General features: G+C 45.1%; 1 protein-coding gene across 1 annotated transcript in view; it reads right to left on the minus strand.

The window, feature by feature from the left end:
* The window catches only part of LOC133351570 (interferon-related developmental regulator 1-like), a 30,219-nt gene extending 9,729 nt beyond the window's left edge, over positions 1 to 20,490 (minus strand). The window contains exons 1-8 of the mRNA XM_061566872.1: positions 19,966 to 20,490; positions 13,543 to 13,659; positions 11,915 to 12,002; positions 10,951 to 11,075; positions 9,291 to 9,448; positions 8,051 to 8,098; positions 3,516 to 3,688; positions 157 to 265 (exon numbers count right to left, since the gene is read on the minus strand). Of these exons, the coding sequence (XP_061422856.1) occupies positions 157 to 265; positions 3,516 to 3,688; positions 8,051 to 8,098; positions 9,291 to 9,448; positions 10,951 to 11,075; positions 11,915 to 12,002; positions 13,543 to 13,659; positions 19,966 to 19,999 (852 nt within the window). The 5' untranslated portion in view covers positions 20,000 to 20,490. The remainder of the gene's footprint in view (positions 1 to 156; positions 266 to 3,515; positions 3,689 to 8,050; positions 8,099 to 9,290; positions 9,449 to 10,950; positions 11,076 to 11,914; positions 12,003 to 13,542; positions 13,660 to 19,965) is intronic.

Here is a 20,490-nt window from a genome sequence, read left to right on the forward strand (position 1 = left end):
GTAAAATAAACAAAGCTTAGTTTTAGCTTTTATACTTCACCTCACCACGTTGGTCGGTGTGGGTTGTCGAAGTGGGGGTGGTGCGGATATAAGGGGGGGGGGGGGGTGTGGTGGGTAGGACCAGCTCAGATATATTACATCAGATTAATTGCTCACCGCGTCCGCCTCGTGCGCCAGCTCGAACAGCAGGGCGATGGCCTCCCCGGCGGCGATGCGCATGTTCACGTTGTCGCTCGACAGCAGGGCCGGCAGCTTGGGCAAGTGACTGCACACGCGACACGCGGCACCGGGAACGGCCCTTTTAGAAACCACGCGTAGAGTTTTACTATCGACGACGAGACCATTTTTTGCCGCCATCAAGATGATGAAAAAATAGGGTTGAACCTTTCCGGAACGGACAGCTATTGCAAGGCGTCAAAGTCTGTATTATACCGTAAATGCTTGTGGTAAAACATTGCAGCGAAAATTATTTGATTCCTGTATGTTGAAATTATTTCGTACCGTACGTGGCCAACCGTGCTAATCGTAGGTGCAACTGATAAAGTATGCTTTAATAATGTTTGCATCGCCCTTGGAACTGATTGGCCTACACCAGACTTGTATGATTGCCGGAAAGAGAAAAACCTATTCTTTTTGTATCATCTTGTAGTTTTACTGTTGCTCTCTCAAGCATTTTCGAGGTTGTACCGCACGCCGTTCCGCGTCACACCTGACATTTCGCAACACATGCTGGAAGCTTCTTCAGTTTCCTGATGAGAAACATCAAGTCTCTAGCAATGAGACTCCATGAAGCCTCCAGCCGCGCAGAGTGAAACCTAGGACGTCACGCTGTACGACATGCGGTAACTAACCGCAAACAGAGGGCGACACACCACTACCCTTAAAACCTACACATTCCTTTGCTGTTTTTTTGCAGTGTTACATCATGTACATATTTGAAGGTAGATTTTAGACAAAATGTGCACGTTTTCCCACTTTATAAAACATAGCTTTAATCACAAGAGACTTGTCATCTTGCCAAACTCTCACCTGCTTTTATATCCCAAAATAAAAATCTGCACGTGTTTTTATTTATTGCATTTTTCTAAACCGTTTTTATTCACCTATATTCATTTTCCCGATGGAATGAGGTCTCTGGGTTTGACCTTGATGAATTGGTCACAACCACCAGGTGAACATGTACAATATACGTCGCTGTGATCCTCAATGCCAGCATATATTAATCATTTCTGTTGGCGTCTACCTCCATCTGTCGCAACGTTATTCGTTTTGCCGTCATGTGGCAATATTGGCTCAGTTCTGTTATTGCTGTTCATCATTTCGGTGTTCAGGACAAGGACATTTGACCCAACCAAAAGTTAAGACAATTTGCTAAACACTCCTTGTTAAATCGACATCATGGGACCTCCTTTGCCATTGCCAAAATATGATGATAGGTTTTTCCCATTTTTTCTGGCAACAAAACAGTTTTTAAGATGATAAAACACCAAACTGAAACCTTTTACAAGGAATCACGTCTGCATTAACCACAATTATTGTGGTCAGAATGCAAAAAAAAAACACTGATAATATCTGTGGCATTGTCCTTGAGACACGCCTTTTGGTGACCTCTGGTCTAACACCGTTTGAGACGAGGCTCAAAAGAAAGCTGTCTCTGGTGTGGACCAATCCGTTTCAAGGACAATGCCACAGATATTTTCAGTGGTTTTTTGTTTGCATTCTGACCCCAAGCATTGTGGTTAATGCAGACATGATTCCTTGTGAAAGGTTCCAGTTTGGTGTTTTAACGTCTTAACACCTGTTTTGTTGCCAGAAAAGAGGGGAAAAACCTATTATCACTCCTTGTTAAAGTTGCGCAATATACTAATGTGTGCGCGTTTAACTTGATATACATTTTACACCAAACATGTATTACCTTATTAAGTTGATATGCATTTATTTTTAAAGTAACCGGACTTGAAACATGACTTGAACATCATCAAGTCAAATATAGGACAGGCAACAACAACAAGGCCAGTTCCTTCATTCAACTACACCTGAAACCTTCCTGGTTTAATTACGACTCTACAATATTGCACCGAGGTTACAGCGACAGAGTTGAGCCAGAACAAGGTTAGCAAGGCTTAAATATCCTTGTCCCCAGCACAAAACGCATCAACAATATACGCAGAGCAGTCAAGCGGAACCTCCCGCCCATGTCATGTTACACAAGCGCGAGGTGCCAGCCAAAATCAATGCCGTTCGCGACGTCTGCCAACGCAGCGGGGCAGAGTGCAGCGACAAGTACGGAAAACGTACAGAACACAGCAGAGCGCACGCTGGAACCTGTGCACGATGGAGCACAACGGCCTCATCCGATAACGCTGCCACAGCGAACAGTGAAACGGCCACGGTGCGACACAAAAAAGCCCAATGCAGAAAACGAGGCCGCAAAACAACAGCGAGGAAAGAGAAACCAATGAAAAACATTCGGCGGCAAAAACACTAATTACACAGTGGGGGTGGGGGGGAAAGGGGAGTGGAAATCCCAGCACAAAGCAACAAAAGCACAAAAACAACACTCGTCAAAACATCACCCAACGGCGCCGGCTGGGTGGCTCGGGAGGGAAAAAGCAGCGAGCTGGTCCCGGTGAGATGGTCTGGGTGTGGAATCTCGGGGTGAGCTGATCCCGGTGGGATTGTCTGGGTGTGGATCTCGGGGTGAGCTGGTCCCGGTGGGATTGTCTGGGTGTGGAATCTCGGGGTGAGCTGGTCCCGGTGGGATTGTCTGGGTGTGGATCTCGGGGTGAGCTGGTCCCGGTGGGATTGTCGGGTGTGCATCTCGGGGCGAGCTGGTCCCGGTGAGATGGTCTGGGTGTGGAATCTAGGTGATTGGCCCATAACTAAATGAGTCTCAAGCACTGCGAGTCGCTGGTCTCTTACCCAGGCACCAGTGCCCGCACAATAACAAAAATCCCTCACCTTTATGTAAATTGTCATGCTATATTTATTTTTTCACTTAATTTGGCTTAAATTCCACTGCTGAGTCACAAATTTGGCATTACTCCCAAGTACACAAACGGTGTATGCCTAATGAAGGCCATAAGTAGTTTGGTGACTTCATTTTGAGAGACCCCTCACCGAGTCAGTGAAGTTTCATATACAATCATGGAAACACACTGGAACAATTTTTGTTGTAAAAAAAACTAATACCGTTCTCTACTGTGGACCAGAGGTCACTTAAAGGGGTCTCAGAGGTAGCTCTGTGATATCCACTTCATAGCGATGTTCTTGCTGGGGGTGGGAGGTGGTAGGGGGCAAGTGGTGTGATGGAACAACGGGCGGGGTAGTATGTATGTTAAACTTCTTTTGCACCATACGTAGTCAACCGTGCTAATCGGAGGTGCGGGAGAAGGACAACAACCTAACCACAAACAGCAGTTCTAAAGAAATGAGTTTTCAATCTACACTAATATCGGGGTGGTGGGGGGGTAGAGTGCGAGGGCAAGGTTACGACGTGGGGAGCAACGGCGCACCTGGCGATGATGTCGCGGGAGGCCGGGCAGATGGTGAGCAGCAGCGCCCAGCCGAGCAGCGCGGCGCAGCGCAGCGCCTGCAGCGCGGGGCTGGGGGCCGGCGCCGGCGAGCCCGCGCTAGGGTACGCCGCCGAGAACACCGCCTCCAGGCACTTCATGGTGGCCACCAGCTCCTGCAAACGGCACGCAACAATAATGAGCTGCAGCAACAACAGCAGCGGCAACAGCGGCAACAGCGGCAACAGCAGCGGCAACTGCAGCGGCAACTGCCGCGGCAACAGCAGCGGCAACAGCAGCGGCAACAGCAGCGGCAACAGCAGCGGCAACAGCAGCGGCAACAGCAGCGGCAACAGCAGCGGCAACAGCAGCGGCAGCTGCACCGGGTGCCCACGGGCTGGTGGGGCCTAGGCACCGGGCGATGCGGAAGAGGGTGGGGGAATTGGACAGGGGAAGGGGCCCATTTAATTGTTTTGGCACCAGGGCCCACGCTGATCGCGCTATGCTACCAAGTGCCAAGTCACCCACACGAGCACAGGCAGGTGTTAAACAGGTGACGAAATGTTTTCATGGCCCAGTGGGTGGGTATGGAATGCTTTTCATCTCTGTGGTCCCAAGTCATGTGCGTGTCAGGTCCACCACTGATGGCCACCCCCCCCCTTACCTTGCAGACTGTGGTTGTTATGTGACCATTCAATATGGCTGGTTAGCGAGGGTTGAAGGATGGCAGCACAAACGTGGGAGCATAGAGGTAGAGTACAACACCTCCCTCTGCTGTCCACCATATATATCTCCGCAGGTGATAACTTTACGTGCCCGGTGGTTGCCTATCCAAGCGTTATCCAGGCTCACCTCTGCCGAGTTCCGAGATAGGATGAGATTGCGTGCATTCTGGATGATTTGGTCATAGGCTATGGCCTATGACAATAGGTTGGGTGGTGGAAATTAAGCAATTAACTAACTCCACACAGGTAGTGAAGATTAAAATGACAAAGAGGCTCTTGTGTTTTGTGTACGCGCGTGTCCAAAGTGTTTCAGTTTCATGTATTAGGTATTGCCCTGTGAGCCATTCGGCTCTTGAATCGGGTGCAACCGCAACAAAACAAAAACATGAACAAGAAAACATCTTAAAATGACTATGCGCAAACAGAAAAATCCAGGAAAAAACTGCAAACTCTTCCAGAAAAAAAGCACCGTACACCAACGGTGTGCAAAAATCCCAGTGACACATGGAGCGCCAGTTCCATAGAACACACAGAAGGATCTTAATCATCAGGCGTGTGCAGCATGCAGAAATGACCGTGCGGATCGTGAGGACTGGGGGTTGGAAAAATCTGATCTACACGATTCCATGCCCTCTGGCCAGATGTGCCGTGCCCACATTTTCACCGCACCGACACACACAATCCAATAACCAATTTAATGCAACGTATCCATCTTTTTTTTGGTGGACACAGATGATTGTTTTTTATAATGAAGGAACCTGCCTGAAGATTCAGTATAGATACAGTAATAACAAAAAAGACTATTTTCAGAAATCCCCTTGAAGGTGTTTTTTTCTAAATAAACTCAGGCAGGCACATTTGATGAAAAAAGTCCCACATATGACTGTGTGGATTGGTTCTTTGAGCGCCTTTAAAAGAGTAAATGGATTCGCTTTTAAGAATTTTGCATGTTTTTTATTCTACAAATTCTAAACAAGCATCATTTTTATCTTGGTATTATGAAGGAAAAAAAAGCCTAAATACTCTTCATAATAAGGGTTTTTGTGCGAGATCGCGTAAGAACACTTTATACTTAGGCCATCTAACCCAAAAACCTCTGTTATGAATAATATTGGTCGCGAAACCAAAATACTCTGTTATACAAATAAATATTCAGTAACCAACCCCCACCCCCAAGAGATATTTATTTTATAAACAGGCTTTTAAGATCTTCTTGGTTCTTTCGGTAAAGTCACGTAGAAGGGAAGTAATAAAATAATAAAAATAAAACATAATAAAACAATTCTCACGACGTTTCGGCCACAACGCAAGCAGCCGTCCTCAGGTGAAAACCAGGTCCGTCGAGGCGACAGAGTCTGAATGAAACAGCACACGAGCTTGTCAATGCGCCCAGCTTATATATATGCTCCAAGCTCGTGTGCTGTTTCATTCAGACTCTGTCGCCTCGACGGACCTGGTTTTCACCTGAGGACGGCTGCTTGCGTTGTGGCCGAAACGTCGTGAGAATTGTTTTATTATGTTTTATTTTTATTATTTTATTACTTCCCTTCTACGTGACTTTACCAAAAGAACCAAGAAGATGAATCCCTGCAGTCACGAAAGCTTTAAATCGAGGCTTTTAAGACTTTGGCTGCTATAAATTTCCACATGACGATAAGCCACTTATCGTCGAGCTATCATCTGCGATAGCCAGGGAGCTTCTGAAAAAGAACTAAACAGCTCAATGGGCCTTACCTGGTTAGATAAAACAATTGTTGAGTTTCATTGTCACAAAATGTTTCACCAATTGCAGATTGCAATTGGCAAACTATTTTTACGCCCTCTATTTACCATCATCTCTCGTTAGTATTATTTCTCATTTTCTCCATCTTCTTTGTACATTCCTGCCCTCCCCGTTAGCCTAAACCAACATGAGCATTTAATTTGCACGTAATTTGCATACCCCATGAATAATTAATTATCGCGCGTGATTTGTATTAATCATTGATGCATACTAAACACAGCACGGGGAGCCAACATTTGTCATGGTAAGACGATGCAATCACATGCAGAAATGTGTCCAAATGGAACGTCAATGAATAAAACCCGTGCCCAGACGCGCTTGCCTCTCCTGTTTCACCGCTCGTAAAGTGGCGACATTGCAACGCTGCTCTCTGATGTGATGGTTGCTGCTCCAGAGGTCACCCGGCATACTTAAATATCCAGCGCGTCGCCGTCACTAAAATCTTCACCCTTCCTAGACGAGTGAGCAATTGGGCGAGCGAGCAACCACGCCACGTGACGTGTGCCGAGAACGGTAAATTTGCATCGGCTTCAAGAGCATCACCACCAGAAGGAGCACTCGCAATTGTACCTCGGAAGGCTTCGCTAGAAATTAGTGTGGCGAGCGACACACTTTCTTAAACCAAATTTAAAGTGCCAAAGGATCTTTTTTTTTTAAACAAGACTGTGACCCGATGTGTAAAATTGAGTCAGCCTAGCATATATGGGACATATTTCCAATTTGAAACTTCACAGACGAGGTTTTTGGGTGATGTGACAATTATTCAAAGTCACGAGGTTGGCAAGCACCAAACTTTCCAGTACCGAGTCACCGTAACAGTTTTATTTTTACACCCTTTTATTTAACTCACTCTGTCTATTGTTGTTGTATCCTCAAATTTTGTAACTCAATTTTAACCCACTTCCCAATGTGGTACCGACTGCAAACTTGGTATACTTATGTCATACTGATGACAATACTACATTATATCAAAAATATAAATAAAGTATTTTTAAACATTAATTTTTACATGTTATGTTTCGGCTTGGGTCTAATTGTCCACGCTCAACTGACGTTGGCTGTAAATAACCACGGCCCCTTACGCTATGGCAAGCTTCGGGGCCACTTCCTGGAGTCGTGGAGTTCTTCCATTACTCGTACGGTACATTTCATTAAAGCGTGCTTTAACAAAAGTATTTTTAAATATTACTTATTCTGCCCATAATCCAAAGTAAATGGCATATGGTGGTGAACATGTGTTTTGTAACATTCAAGAAACCTGGCCAAGTTATCTGCTGTAAAGTGGGTTTAAACCAGAGTCAAATGGTGAATATATAAAGGAAAATGTCACCTTCTTTAAGAAACTGAATAAATAGGAGGTACATGCCAAATTTCAAAGGCTTTCAAAGTCATTCACGAATAATACATATGAATAATAAGATCACATCGTGACAACCACATGCCTGCTGGAATATGACACCATACCATTTGCTGTTTGTATTAATAAATTCCCTGAAGAGTATTAAAATTAAATACCGACCTGTGAAAATTAGACTGAGGCTGTATCGATGAACCCCGTGAACTTCAGTCATTTATTTCTTCAACCATGCTGAGGCCACGGCTCTATCAGACTGATTATTGCATCTCATCCACACTCTCGTGTTCAACCACCACACTCTGCAGGTCACCTCACACTCCTCTTTCTGCTTCTTGCGACGCACTGCTCAAATGTGGAATCCCATCCTCTCATCATCCCCTTTCTGAAGCTCAAGAAATGCATTCACCCTCCAACTGTTACACCTTCAATGGTGCCGTCTTGTTGCTCATCGCTTGCCATTTTGGACCTCTGGGCCTGCAGTCGGCAATTGTTATTTACAAGCCGTTGCAACGTAATTCACCAAACACCAAGGTGAGCCCCATGTTATCTTTGGAAACTGTGTTGCATAAAGCTTCGCTTCACCCAACTTGGACCAAACACAACAACGTCGAGCAACTATCCGGCCCTGCGCATGTTGTGGCTTGCATCAGCACCGCTTGAACGTTCAACTCACCTCCATTCCATCCGAAATGTAGCAGCACATGGCCAGAGCTGTAGCACACTGCAAAGAAGTGCAAATGTTTCATGTTAGACAGTGTGCGGAATTTTGTGTGTGAAGCAGGTTAACATGAACACGCCAAGAAATACACACTTCAAGTGTGAAGTTTTGTTTAAATTGCACAATACAGCTGATATCAGGATGCCAAAGTTTGGCCAACTAAAAAGCTGTTCATTAACAATAAGCACACATATAAAACTATTGAAATACCATACAACAAGTATTATATTCAACACATTTTCATACTTATATTGTATAGCAAAATAGAAAAAAGTTACACAAGATGTAAAATAACTTTAATGATTAGGCATGTAACGATAGATTAATATTGACTCTTATGCTCAGATGTATAAAATCATAGCTCCGGTGGCTTTCTAACAGGGGCGGTTTCTTCATTAGGGCGATTGGGCGACGCACCACCAATGTCATTCAACCACAGTCACGCTAGCCGTCACTGTCAGCCTCTGGATATAGTCCAATCAGCGTCATGTCACGTTCTGTGGAGTACCGCCTCTTTTGGGGCGATTTCACTCCGGCTCAGAATCGCCCCGAGTGGCCCCATAGACTTACATTGAAAGATGTTTTTTTTCGAACGGGGGCGCTCCAATGCATTCTCTATGGCTTCTGGGAGGGCAAGCCCTAACGTGCTTACGTCATCATACGTGCTAACGTCATCATACGTAAGCACGTTTCATCCAACAATATAATTTATCGCTACCTAGTGGAATCTTTAATAAAATAAACTTGAGTGGTTTGTTTTAATAGTGAGTATATAAACAAACAAGATGTATTGTAAGAGTCACTTTATTTTTCATTAATATTAAAGAAGTGAAGTTGCCTTTACATGCTTAAGCTGTTAATTTATCCATTACATGGGTGGACCTTATCCTTATCAATCATCCAGACATTTGCCCCCCCTGAGAGATTTTGCAGGAGCCGCCACTGCTTTCTAATAATCGACAAGAGCATTCCTGGCGGCCGCAGGAGTGCATTTGTAAGCGCGCGATGCATTGGCCGCTGCCGCTGCGAGAATAACCGGAGCTCGCCTGACGTTTCATGCTCCTCAACAAGATCAACAAAGGTATTGTGGTTCACTTGCGGCAAGCACTTTCAATGGACGAGCCGAGTGCCAGACAGCACCGGCTGACCGTGCCTTGTCGACACGACGGGAGGCGTGTAAGCCGAGCGCACTCACGCTCTGCCTGCTGTGCGCGCTCGCCGACGCGTTGACGAGGATGCTGGTGAGCACGGGCTGCAGGGTGCGGAAGCACTCCTCCCCCTCGCTGTTGGCCCCCAGCTGCACCACGAGCAGCGTGGCCACCACCGCCGCCAGCGCCTGCTCCTCGCCCTTCCCTGTCGGGGCGGCAAAGCGGCACGTGCGGCGTCAGGAAAGAGGACCATACGAGCGGTCAGCAAGCAGCAATGCTTTGCAGCCGTGCTGCTGCAGCGCTGCAGTAATGACAAAAAACAACAACGCATTTCCCTTCTACGTGACTTGACCGAAAGAATCATGAATATGAATCCATGCAGTCACGAAAGCTTTAAATCGAAATGTGAAGTTTTGTTTAAATTGCACAATACAGCTGACATCAGGATGCCCACGTTTGGCCAACAAAAAGCTGTTCATTAACAATAAGCACACATAAAAACAACAATTGAAATACCATACAACAAGTATTAAATTCAGCACATTTTCAGCACATTTTCATACTTATGTTGTATAGACAAAAAACAACAACGCAATGGAGCAGGGGCGGTTTGTTGTCTCTTTGGGGCGGCATTTTTTTAACTGGCAGAATGTGGTCCGTAATGGCCTCTCAATGTGGCCTGCCGAGACAAAGAGATGCAGATTAGTGAGTGAGATGAGAGAGATAAGCGACAGCTGATAAGATAGCTGTGGATGAGAGATAACTGATAATCAAAAAGAGAGATACGGACAAACCTAGAGAAAAGAGGTACACACATTAGTGGTGACATGTACAGCAATCATGTCGCAACGTTTGTACCCGCGACGCTTGCCCGGAATATAGAATGCAATAGCCCTGTTAAAATTCCCCCTCGCATCATACTTGAGGATGAGTCACGATTGCCTCTCGTCAGCTCCCTTCAGGGTACTCAGATCATGAGTAACCGATTTATGCTGAAGCTTGCTTACGCACTCTGCGACTCTTAGCCAAACAGCTTAATGCAGAAGAAGTGTACGTTTGGGGCTTGGGTTGACGGGAATGTCAGTCCATTAACAAGAAACCATTTGTATGATACAGGGTGACTCAACTATATATATATATACCCCAATGATTTCTAATGATCCTATTACTGTTCAACAGGTGGCTGAACAGAGTGAAAGCGGTGGCTCCTTATGTTAAGAGCATTACAAGATTTCAGTATATTGATATTGGTGGGAGACATGTCTAGGCTTTGAAATGAATTGTAATAATTATATGCCCGTTACATTCGTGGGGAAATTATAAATGGATCTTCTTGCAACACCATCAGGGACGTCAGCTTCGGCAACATTTTAAATTTCCATTTAGCTCACCTCTGGGAAGCCTATCAATTCAGGAACAGACTTAAAAAGAAAAAGTATATAATAGGTTTTACGTGGCAAGCAACGGCCCTTCATCACAGCACACAGAGAGGCTTCACCTCTCTGGCCTCTCTATGTGGTGTGAGGAATCAATGTCTGAAATGTCACCTGTTATATACTCTCCTTTTCAGGGGAGTCTTATTGATGAACGCATTACGGTTTCACCATTCCTGCTCGTGCACCACCGCCAACGCGGTACCACCAAACAATGATTTGTCCGATTGGCAGGGCGAGGAGAGAGAAAGTTTTGCGCGGGACAAACGCTCACCTTTTTTCAGGCATCGCTCCAACGAGTCGGTGAGCGTCACCCTCCGCTCCGTGAGAAAGTCGTAGAGGTTCTTCCTCGACAGGGCAGAGCGCAGGCCTTCCAGCGCAGCCAGGCGGATCTTCACGCTTCGTGACAAGGTTATCGCATTAGACTATACCCAGTGGTCGGCAAACTCCGGCTACGGAGCCGCATGCGGCTCTTAAACGACCGCTTCGTGACTCGTTATTTAGTATGGACCACCATTCACCACACAATGCATTGCGGCTCTTGAAATATTGAGCTGTTTTACTGGATTCGATAAAAATGGCCCTTCTTGTTATTTTGGTTGCCGACTCCTGGACTACGCGGTGCGTAGTAAAGGAGCGGCCCTGCAACTGCTTGCTCATGCCACTGCAAATGGAAGGGCCTCCACTGCTAGCACGGTTGGCCACGTACAGTGCAAAAAAAAGTTCAACATATATACATAGATTGAGAGCCACATTTTGACCTACTCTTCCACGTTGGCGAGGTGGAATTATCGACACTTTACCTCACTACACACGACCTACTGATCAACTATGGTGGGCCCATGTATACTGCTGGATGGATAGGGGCGGGATAATTTAAGAAATGTATCCATTGCGTCTATGGCTGTGCGTGTTAGCTGTTTCAAGTGCCTAATATCAGTGGATTACTAAACCACAAAATACAATATTTAAATTGCTATTGCAGTAAATGTGCATGTACAGCCCTCTATCAATCCACTGCTGGATGAGAGCCTCCCCAAACAATAGAGTCATTTGGAGTTATTTGACCATACAGCGCCACACTGGCGAGTACGTGTTGGTAAAGATGGGGGAGCTTAGATGACGGCACATAGAAGTACAGTACAACAAATGAGTTTTCTGCACTGCCCTCTTGCTGCCTAGCACATAGACGACTGTATATATACAGCGTGAGTCTGCCCTCAAGTGCAGCAACACACCTCTTATCCAGGGTGCTTTCTATGAAGTCTTTCAATTTGTCTTCAACGTCCTCCTGGTTAGCATGTTCGTCCGTTGTCTCACCACCCACTGTAACAAACAGCCAGGAATAAATAACACACGAGTCGGCAAGGAGAGGATTTTTCTATCCCAGATAAACAGTAGGATTTACATTGGCGAACACATGGCTAACACTGCACAGTGCCCTATGCCTTTGTTGAACACATGCCTAACACGAGAAAGGTGTCCCATGCCAAGATTGCTACAAGTTGTTTAAACTCGGAATTAAATGCAGTCTTCTCTCACAGGCTGCTCTAAAAATGTGCTACTAAGTTAGGTGTCCATGCAGCTTTGAGCGAGACCTGGTATATATAGAGGGTGCTTTAAAAAATGTTAACACTTATATGGGACTATGGTTGTAATGGAAGAAGAACGGATAATACACTGTAACATGATAACAAATGTATGTTTAAATAGCTTCAAAAAGTCAACGCGTGCCTGGAATCTTCTCCAGTTAGTCTCCAGAGCCCGGAGGCACATGTATTGTGGTATTGTTGCAAATTCTCATGAGTGTTAAAAAAACAATTTGAAACACCCCGTTTTTACACAATTCGTTTCCATTGTGGTCAACGATTAAATTAACTCAACAAACACTTGCGGAGAAATATCCCACAAGGCCATTATCAAGGACAAGCCATTGTTGCCCCAGCAGTAAAACTGTTCAAGTGCACCTGAAATTAAGTTATCCAGTAAAAATATCCAACATTAAAACAGACATCAATTTCTCCCTGAAGGAAGATACTACACAGACCCAGAAATTGAAATGAAAAAGCCATCAAATTTAGATTGCCAGTAATATAGTTAGGATGTGTGTCATAACTCACGGTATATCTTTGAAAAGCTTTTCACATTAACCCACAATTTAAACACGAGTGGTAAAAATTGTCGCTGGTCTGCATTTTCATCGGGCGCTCACATCATGCCTTGTGTATCTGGTGCCAATTCCACAATGTGTGTCCCTTGCATGAGAGAATGAGTCAAAACGTAACCAAAGCAATCTGTTACAATTCCAAACACCCAACCTCCCCAACTTCAACATGTCCCCCCCTGTTCATTTAAAAAAAAAAATCAAAGTAAGCCCTCGGTCACAGGACGACCAACAGCATTTTCAGATAAATGGAATAAACAAAGGCCCAAGCACATTAAAAACAAGTTCTGTCGTTTGCAAGCAGCATCTGGACAGAGCCGTAATAAAGCAAGTCCTTGCAACACAAGTGAACGATGGGAATGTTGTGGGGCCAGAGAAGGATGTGGGGGGGGGGGGGGATTCGTTGCATGGGCCATATCTTCCCGTGGATGCCCTCGGGATAAAATAGGCTGTTGCCCAGACTGCCCAGGCTGTCCCTCGGGCTCATCGCTGTTGATGGTGCTGAGCACCTGAGTGCTGTCCCCTCTCCCACGTTTCCATGCTTCTGACCCCCTTACCCTCCGACACCCCTCTTTAATCCTATCATGGGTTTTTTTTTCCTTGTGACGCTGTTGAAATTAAGACGCGATAGATGAAAATTGCCAATATTGTCGGCGGCCCCGTCGATTTTGGTGCGGGCACTGGCGGCGTGTACGCGCGTACCATCCTCAGTGGCGTTGGTGACTTCGCTGGCGCTGCTGCAGTGGCTCCGGGCCTCACTCGCGCAGTCGTCCTCGCTGCAGACCGACTCCACGCCATAGCGAGCGCCGCCGCCGCCACCTGCCATCGGTGATACGGGGGTACAGGAAGGGTAGTTCGGGACTTTAATTTCATCACTATCATCAGACATCATCTAGCAGCGGACCTCCCAAAACCATCACCATCTCTCACGTTGCAATGTCTGATATGTCATGGGGCCAAAAATTCAGTCTCCCCACTTGCTTAGTTAAAAAATGTTGGCCTCAGGAAGCTTCCACTTTTGGTCAATGTAGTTCTCACATGTCGAGTTGGTTTAAGTTTGAAGTTTGTTGAAGCAGTCACTCCATGTCATTTGCTACATGCTTCGTGCTGGTTTAATGCATGTTTGGAATAAAGTAAAAAAATTCTGCTCAAAGATTTAAAGTCTGGCTTGTACAATTTGAAGTCACACAACTCACTGGGAACTTGAACAATATTGGCATTTTTCCCCCGGCAATTTCTGTACCACACACACAGATTGGTTTCTCACCATCACACATCCTTTAAAATCACCTCATGAGCAGAATGCATGTTCCTCATTGCATTGCAATCATACAATAAAATGTAATAACATTTTAGATGCAGATGCAACATTATACAAAAAAAGCAACCAATTTTTTTTCCAGTGCAAATTCGCACAGGGACATTGAGGCCATTGAAAGCAGACTTGCGAAGCCATGCCAACAGGCAAACGGCTACTGGCAGCATTGGCAGAAATACGCCACGCTTTATAAAACACACACACACGACTTGCTAAAAGCGTACAGATTGATTGCAGATCACGTACTCATGTCTAATTTGGAGCACAAGTTAATAAAATAATCACGCTTCTATTTGCGATAACTATTTTTTTTTACTTGGCAGAGCTAAGAGGCAATGTAAATCGCCTCGTACATGATTTATAGCCAATACAGTTTAAGGGTAGCATAACTTGATTGTGAAGTATATGCTTGTGCTTTTAAGTGAAAGGGCAGGTAAGGGTTTCTTCACCAGCACAGAGTGTAAAGAGCAGTTGAACAGTGTCTCTCGGTACTTCAAGCCCTGGACTACGATGATATGTGAACTCGTCCGAAGCCTCTCCCCCAAATTCCACCGACACTGACCAGCATGGTGAAGAATGGTGAAACACCACCCGTGACCGGAACGGCATGGCGCGAAGTCTTCATCCACCAGTGAAACCGGACAAGAGGGCTACGTATAACTTAACATCTAATGTAGTTTACAGTACACAGGGGCTGCATGATGCACACACACTGTTATCCACAGCATGCCCCACAGCTGCGTAGAGTCACACGGAGATGACGACATTGAGTAAACTCGGCAACCGACGTCAATTGCAGCTAGTTTTTTTTTACGATGGGTATCGTAATCGGAAGACATGTTTATGCCTTCGTGTACACAATACGGGGTCGATTCCTCACTCCAGTGTGCTGTTTGGATGGGCTGAGAGAATAAGGACGTTTAAAAAACAGGGCTTGTGCCACCCAAGACGATAGGACATGAGTGGGAAATTCTGATGACAAGCCCTGTATTGAATCTCAACACAAGGGAGATCCATTTGGATACTTCACTAACGGGGCGGACATTATTGGGAACTTATCTCAAAGCCTTCACACGTCTCCCACCAACCTCACTTATCGCATTACAACTTATAACACGAAGCCATCCCTTTGACAATATTCAATCACCTGTTAAGAGGGATCATTAGAAATTAGCAGGGTATCTACAAATGCTGTATATGAATATCACATAAGACACTATCAGTACTGGCAAAGGAGGTCCCATGATGTAAAAATAATCAGTACAGTGTAGTTTGTAAGATGTGCAACTGTTCCTCTTTGTTTAAAATATTACAATCGAATAATCTATGTTGCTGTGTCAACAACTATCCAGTCAACAATATTCCCCAAACAGAGCTACAGCATTCTTTACATATCACATGATGTTCTGACTTTCAAATGTCAGCAGGGCTTACACCCAATTGCATTCGCGGTGGAAAGTAGTGACAAAGGTCAGACAAAACCAGGTATGTTAACAACCTCATGGGTGCTACGTCACAAAGACAATGTGCCAACCCGCATGTACAATTAGCACCCAGACAATATTTAAAAGTGAACTTAAAGTCACAGTTAAATAACCAGCCATGGTGAGTCCACTGCTGAATGAAGGGCTCCCCAAACCACCGCACCATCTCTAACAATCGCGCGAAGTAATTATGAACGAAGCAAGTGAACACGAGCTGATTCTATCGCTCCATCTCCTGGGTTTAACCAACGAGTCAGGAAAGCAGTCATACTGCTTTGCATAGACCACACAATGTACAATACAACATGCAATTTATCATTAGTGTCATCATGCAGAATGTAAAAAGGGTGGGGTTTAATCCTGCAAATACCAATTCAAGTACTCTATTGTGTTTAGGAGCTGTTTACTCATTAGGCATTAGCTAATGTAATCCTCGATATTAGTGTGAACGAAATAATGGATGCTAGTTTGTTAAGCATTCTGTATATACACACACCCAGGGCAGTTTGTGGTGCTTTCATCTCACTGCTCCACAAGTGCAGCTGTAAATAAATACTACTTCCTCCCACCCAACCTCACATTACAGCCTCGACAACGTGACTAAGCAGGTCAGCACCAATTCATTACTTTGACGGCGAGCACACAGGTATTGCCGGTACGCGGCTGCCGTGTCAGATTTACCCCAAGCGAGAAAAAGTGTTTCTTCTCGTGCCTTGCGTGGTCGGTGAAAGGTGCCAAGTCCCAAATCATTCCCACATGCAAGATTGTGGTTGTGAAAGCTACCCAATGTGTTGGACACGTGCAAGCCCCCATGGTTAATCCACTCCTGGATGAGGGGGAGAATCCCTTTACATCATGGGCCTTTACACCATGGCGTTATTCACATTGCGGGTCTTGAAATATTGAGGGTTTTATTTTCACCGAATTTGATACAAAAATGGCTCTTCTTGACATTTTCGATGCCAAGCCCTGCCCAACACCCTGTGGGTCGCGGGGGTTATTTTAACTACTTCACCATGCTGGCAAGCACTGGTTGTTGAAATTGAGCACAGATGGGAGAACACAGGACATTAACGGGGTTTGCTGTACTGCCTTCAGCTCACAACGTAGCCTAGCAGCAACTTTAAACACATTTTAAGCATGGCGGTCACCCATCCAATCACTATCCAGGCTCAACCCCTTCTATAGCTGCTGAGATGAGATGAGATCGGGTGAATTCAAAGCGATTTGGTGAGATATCTACCTAATGACGAGGCATACGTAGTAATGCCATGTGTTTTTGTGAGCTCACTTGTGTAATGATGGCCATTCATGGTCCGTGGCAGGAAAGTGGGCAAACATATCCTGCACAACACCACTTGTTGATGAGCAGGGTGATATGTTCCCAGAGATATTTACCCACAGGGAATAAACGATGGCATGTCCACAGTGGACTGCATGGTAGGCAAAGTAGTGCCATCAAGCCAACGACGGCATGACAACTATGTTTGGCCAACAGTGGCTTGAAGTTGGGCAACATAAATTCAACAGCATCAGTGTTTGAAAACTACAATGAGAGTGGAGTGGATAAAAAGCCAAGTCAGGTGGCACAACACCACAAATTTACTGCTCGATGTTTTATTTCATTAATAAAGTGTGACTGAAGCATTACATAAGCTGGTTATAATTACGCCCTTTGAAAGCATGATAGGTGTGCTTATATCCAGTGTGCTTAAATCATAAGTTGCCCAAGTAGAGGTTGAGACTTGTAATTGATTTCTCAAGCCATTGCTGGTGGAAGAGCATCCACTAGAGAGAGCTAGCATTTGGCCTACTCTTCCGCACGAGATGAGGTTGGAGTACAATCACTTAACCACGTGACACACGACCCGAATATAACCTGTGGTCTACCCATTTATGTTGCTGGGTGGAGAAAGTCGGGGAGAGGTTTAAGAAACTCTGCACCATTCCTTGAACTGCCATGCCGGGAAATCCAAATGGATTGCAAGTCCAGTGTGATAACCGTAACACCACAGCAGAATCATGCCATCAATGTAAAGACGTGTGGCTTCACCGAGGACCGTGCTTATTTAATGTGTGCTTACACCCAGCTACAGTAAGACATGTAAAGGCACCACCATCACTGGCAGCTTTTGATCGGAGCCAATTTGCCCGAGGTCTTGACGTCAAAAAGCTTAACCCTCACGGAGCCAGGGAAATAATCAAGGACATTCGGATTTACATTACCCATGAGACGACTCACAGACACAAGGGCCTTAACCCTTATATTAAAAAAATATTAATCCATAACCCCACGCGTGTACAATTCCCAACACTAAGTGCCAACTACTGGAATGGCAAGGAGTAGCCAATATTACCAATGTGCAGGCCTAGGGTGGGGGCATTGCCTTGCCATGCAGGGGCCACTCTGTGCCAGTATTAGCGTATTAGAGTGTTAGCGGCAGTCTTACTTTCTCACACAATGCAGGCATCTCTAGATCTTGTTACAGCTGTAGCAGTAGCAGTAAGTCAGCTGGTTTTCTTCACTTTGTAATGGCTTTAGGGTCATGCTTACACGGGAGGCGAGATACTTGAGTTTACTGTGAAGGTGGAGGCCGTGGTATAAACTACATCTTTAAGTTTTTTATTTAAAGCTTTCGTGACTGCAGGGATTCATATTCTTGGTTCTTTCGGTAAAGTCACGTAGAAGGGAAATAATAAAATAATAAATAATAATACAATTCTCACGACGTTTCGATTGCAACACAAGCAATCGTCATCAGGTGTGAAAACCACAGCAAGAACATTTTCTTTATTGTTTTATTATTTTATTGTTTCCCTTCTACGTGACTTTACCGAAAGAACCAAGAATATATATACATCTTTAAGCGTTTAGAACTTTACAAAGTGACCCTGCCCAATGAGTAACGCAAATTAATGGTCGTAATTATTTTTGGGGAGGGAAATATAAAGAAAAGTTTTGGAATGTTTATAGTTACGAGTACATTGAAGCAGTATAATGTACATCAAGCGCTCCTACTTAATACGAGGTACTTATACAAATGTTACCTTTAGTCTACCGACACGAGAAACCTTCTTGGACACCGTTAGAATTTACTTCACGCAGTCCCGTGAGATGATTTACAAGATAGTGTGTGTGCAAGAGTTTATAACTTATATAATATATATACTAGGGGAGAGGGCACACAAACCCACCACAAACAACATGTCAACGTTTAAAAGTACTTTAGTTCTAAATTTTGATTTAATACTTTTACGTAGAAGGGAATCAATAAAATAATAGAAATATAAAATAGAAATTATCACGAAGTTTCGACTGCAACACAAGCAATCATCATCAAGTGTGACATCCACAGAAAGAACATTTTATTTTTTATATATTTATTATTTCCCTTCTACGTGACTTTACCGAGATAACCAAGAATACTTTAGTCATTCTTGCAAATCGCCCGATGATGTTGGTTGATGTAATTACCAGCGAAACGTCGAACTAATCAAATTGTTAATGTTGTGGATTTACTTCAACACACCGGTGGGGGCTTGAAGTAATAAACTAATTGGCGTGTTTTAGTTTACGTGACAAATCCCTTACTAATTGGCTATGTCGGGATGGTGGAGGGGTTATGACACGGAGTTTGTTGTCATTCAGACGCTGTCTTTCCGACAGCCCTGTTCTTCTTCACCTGAGGACGGCTGCTTGCGTTGTGACCGAAACGTCGTGAGAATTGTATTTTGTTTTATTTTTCTCATTTTATTATTTCCCTTCTACGTGACTTTACCGAAAGAACCAAGAAGAGGGGTTATGACACATTAATACTTCCGCGACCTCACCCCAAAAAACCTTTATAATAAATAATATCGATCGCGAAATCGTTAAACCACTAACTTGTGTCCCACCACTCTGTAGGCCTAGAGCCTTCCCCGACGTGGGGCCTCAAGACACGAAACTTTCTCTATCCACCGCTAGACACGTCCAAGCCGGTTTGCCGCTCACACGACAATTTAACGGGGCGATCGGCTCAATAATCACAGCCGTGGGCAGAGAAACGAGTAGGACATTCCACGTTCGCGCGGCGGGTTCAAGTCCGTCCGTAAACGTTACCGACGACCGCTTTGAGCCCCCAACTTTAAGCCCGATAACAATCACGGAGGGTGATGTCGGCCTCCTCGCTTTAACCGGACGACGTCGTCAACGTTACTTGGTAGCGATCTGCCAACCGACAACGTTTAACGTCGTAGAATTAAGGATCGATTTAATGTAATCGATAGCGAGGCGAGGCCGTACGGAAAGCCTGACGTAGGCCGCAAGCCGCCGCTCCTCACCTTTAGTGCCGGAGCGCTTCTTACACCTGGGCATCGTCTCTTCGTCGCTTTCTCTCCCTTCTTATTCTTCTCGTTCTTCTTATTCTCTTCCCTCACTCACTCGCTCGCTTCTGTTCTATAAAAAACAACTAAAACACCTCGAGGTGACGACGGGAAACGAGCGGGAAGCCCCGCCGAGGCAGACAAACGGGAGTAGATGCATGGTCGGAGATGCCGGACTGATGATGATGCTGCTGCTGGTGATGGTGGGTTGTGACTGTCGATTTTCACATTTCCCAGCTCGGATACGAGCACCCCAAATGCGTGCTCGTTTTTTTTAACCCCCTCCACCTCTCCCTTCCGGAAGATGCAGACCACACGCACCACACACACACACACCACGTACACGCACCACAAACTACACACACCACACCACACCACCCACCACACACTTACACCACCAACCACACACTTACACCACGTACACCACCACACTTAAACCACGTACAATAACAACACCACCACCACGCCCGCCGCTGTTGCTCT

This window comes from Lethenteron reissneri, chromosome 38, assembly GCF_015708825.2.
Source record: "Lethenteron reissneri isolate LAM-NWPU_2019-01 chromosome 38, ASM1570882v1, whole genome shotgun sequence".
Lineage (NCBI taxonomy): Eukaryota > Metazoa > Chordata > Hyperoartia > Petromyzontiformes > Petromyzontidae > Lethenteron > Lethenteron reissneri.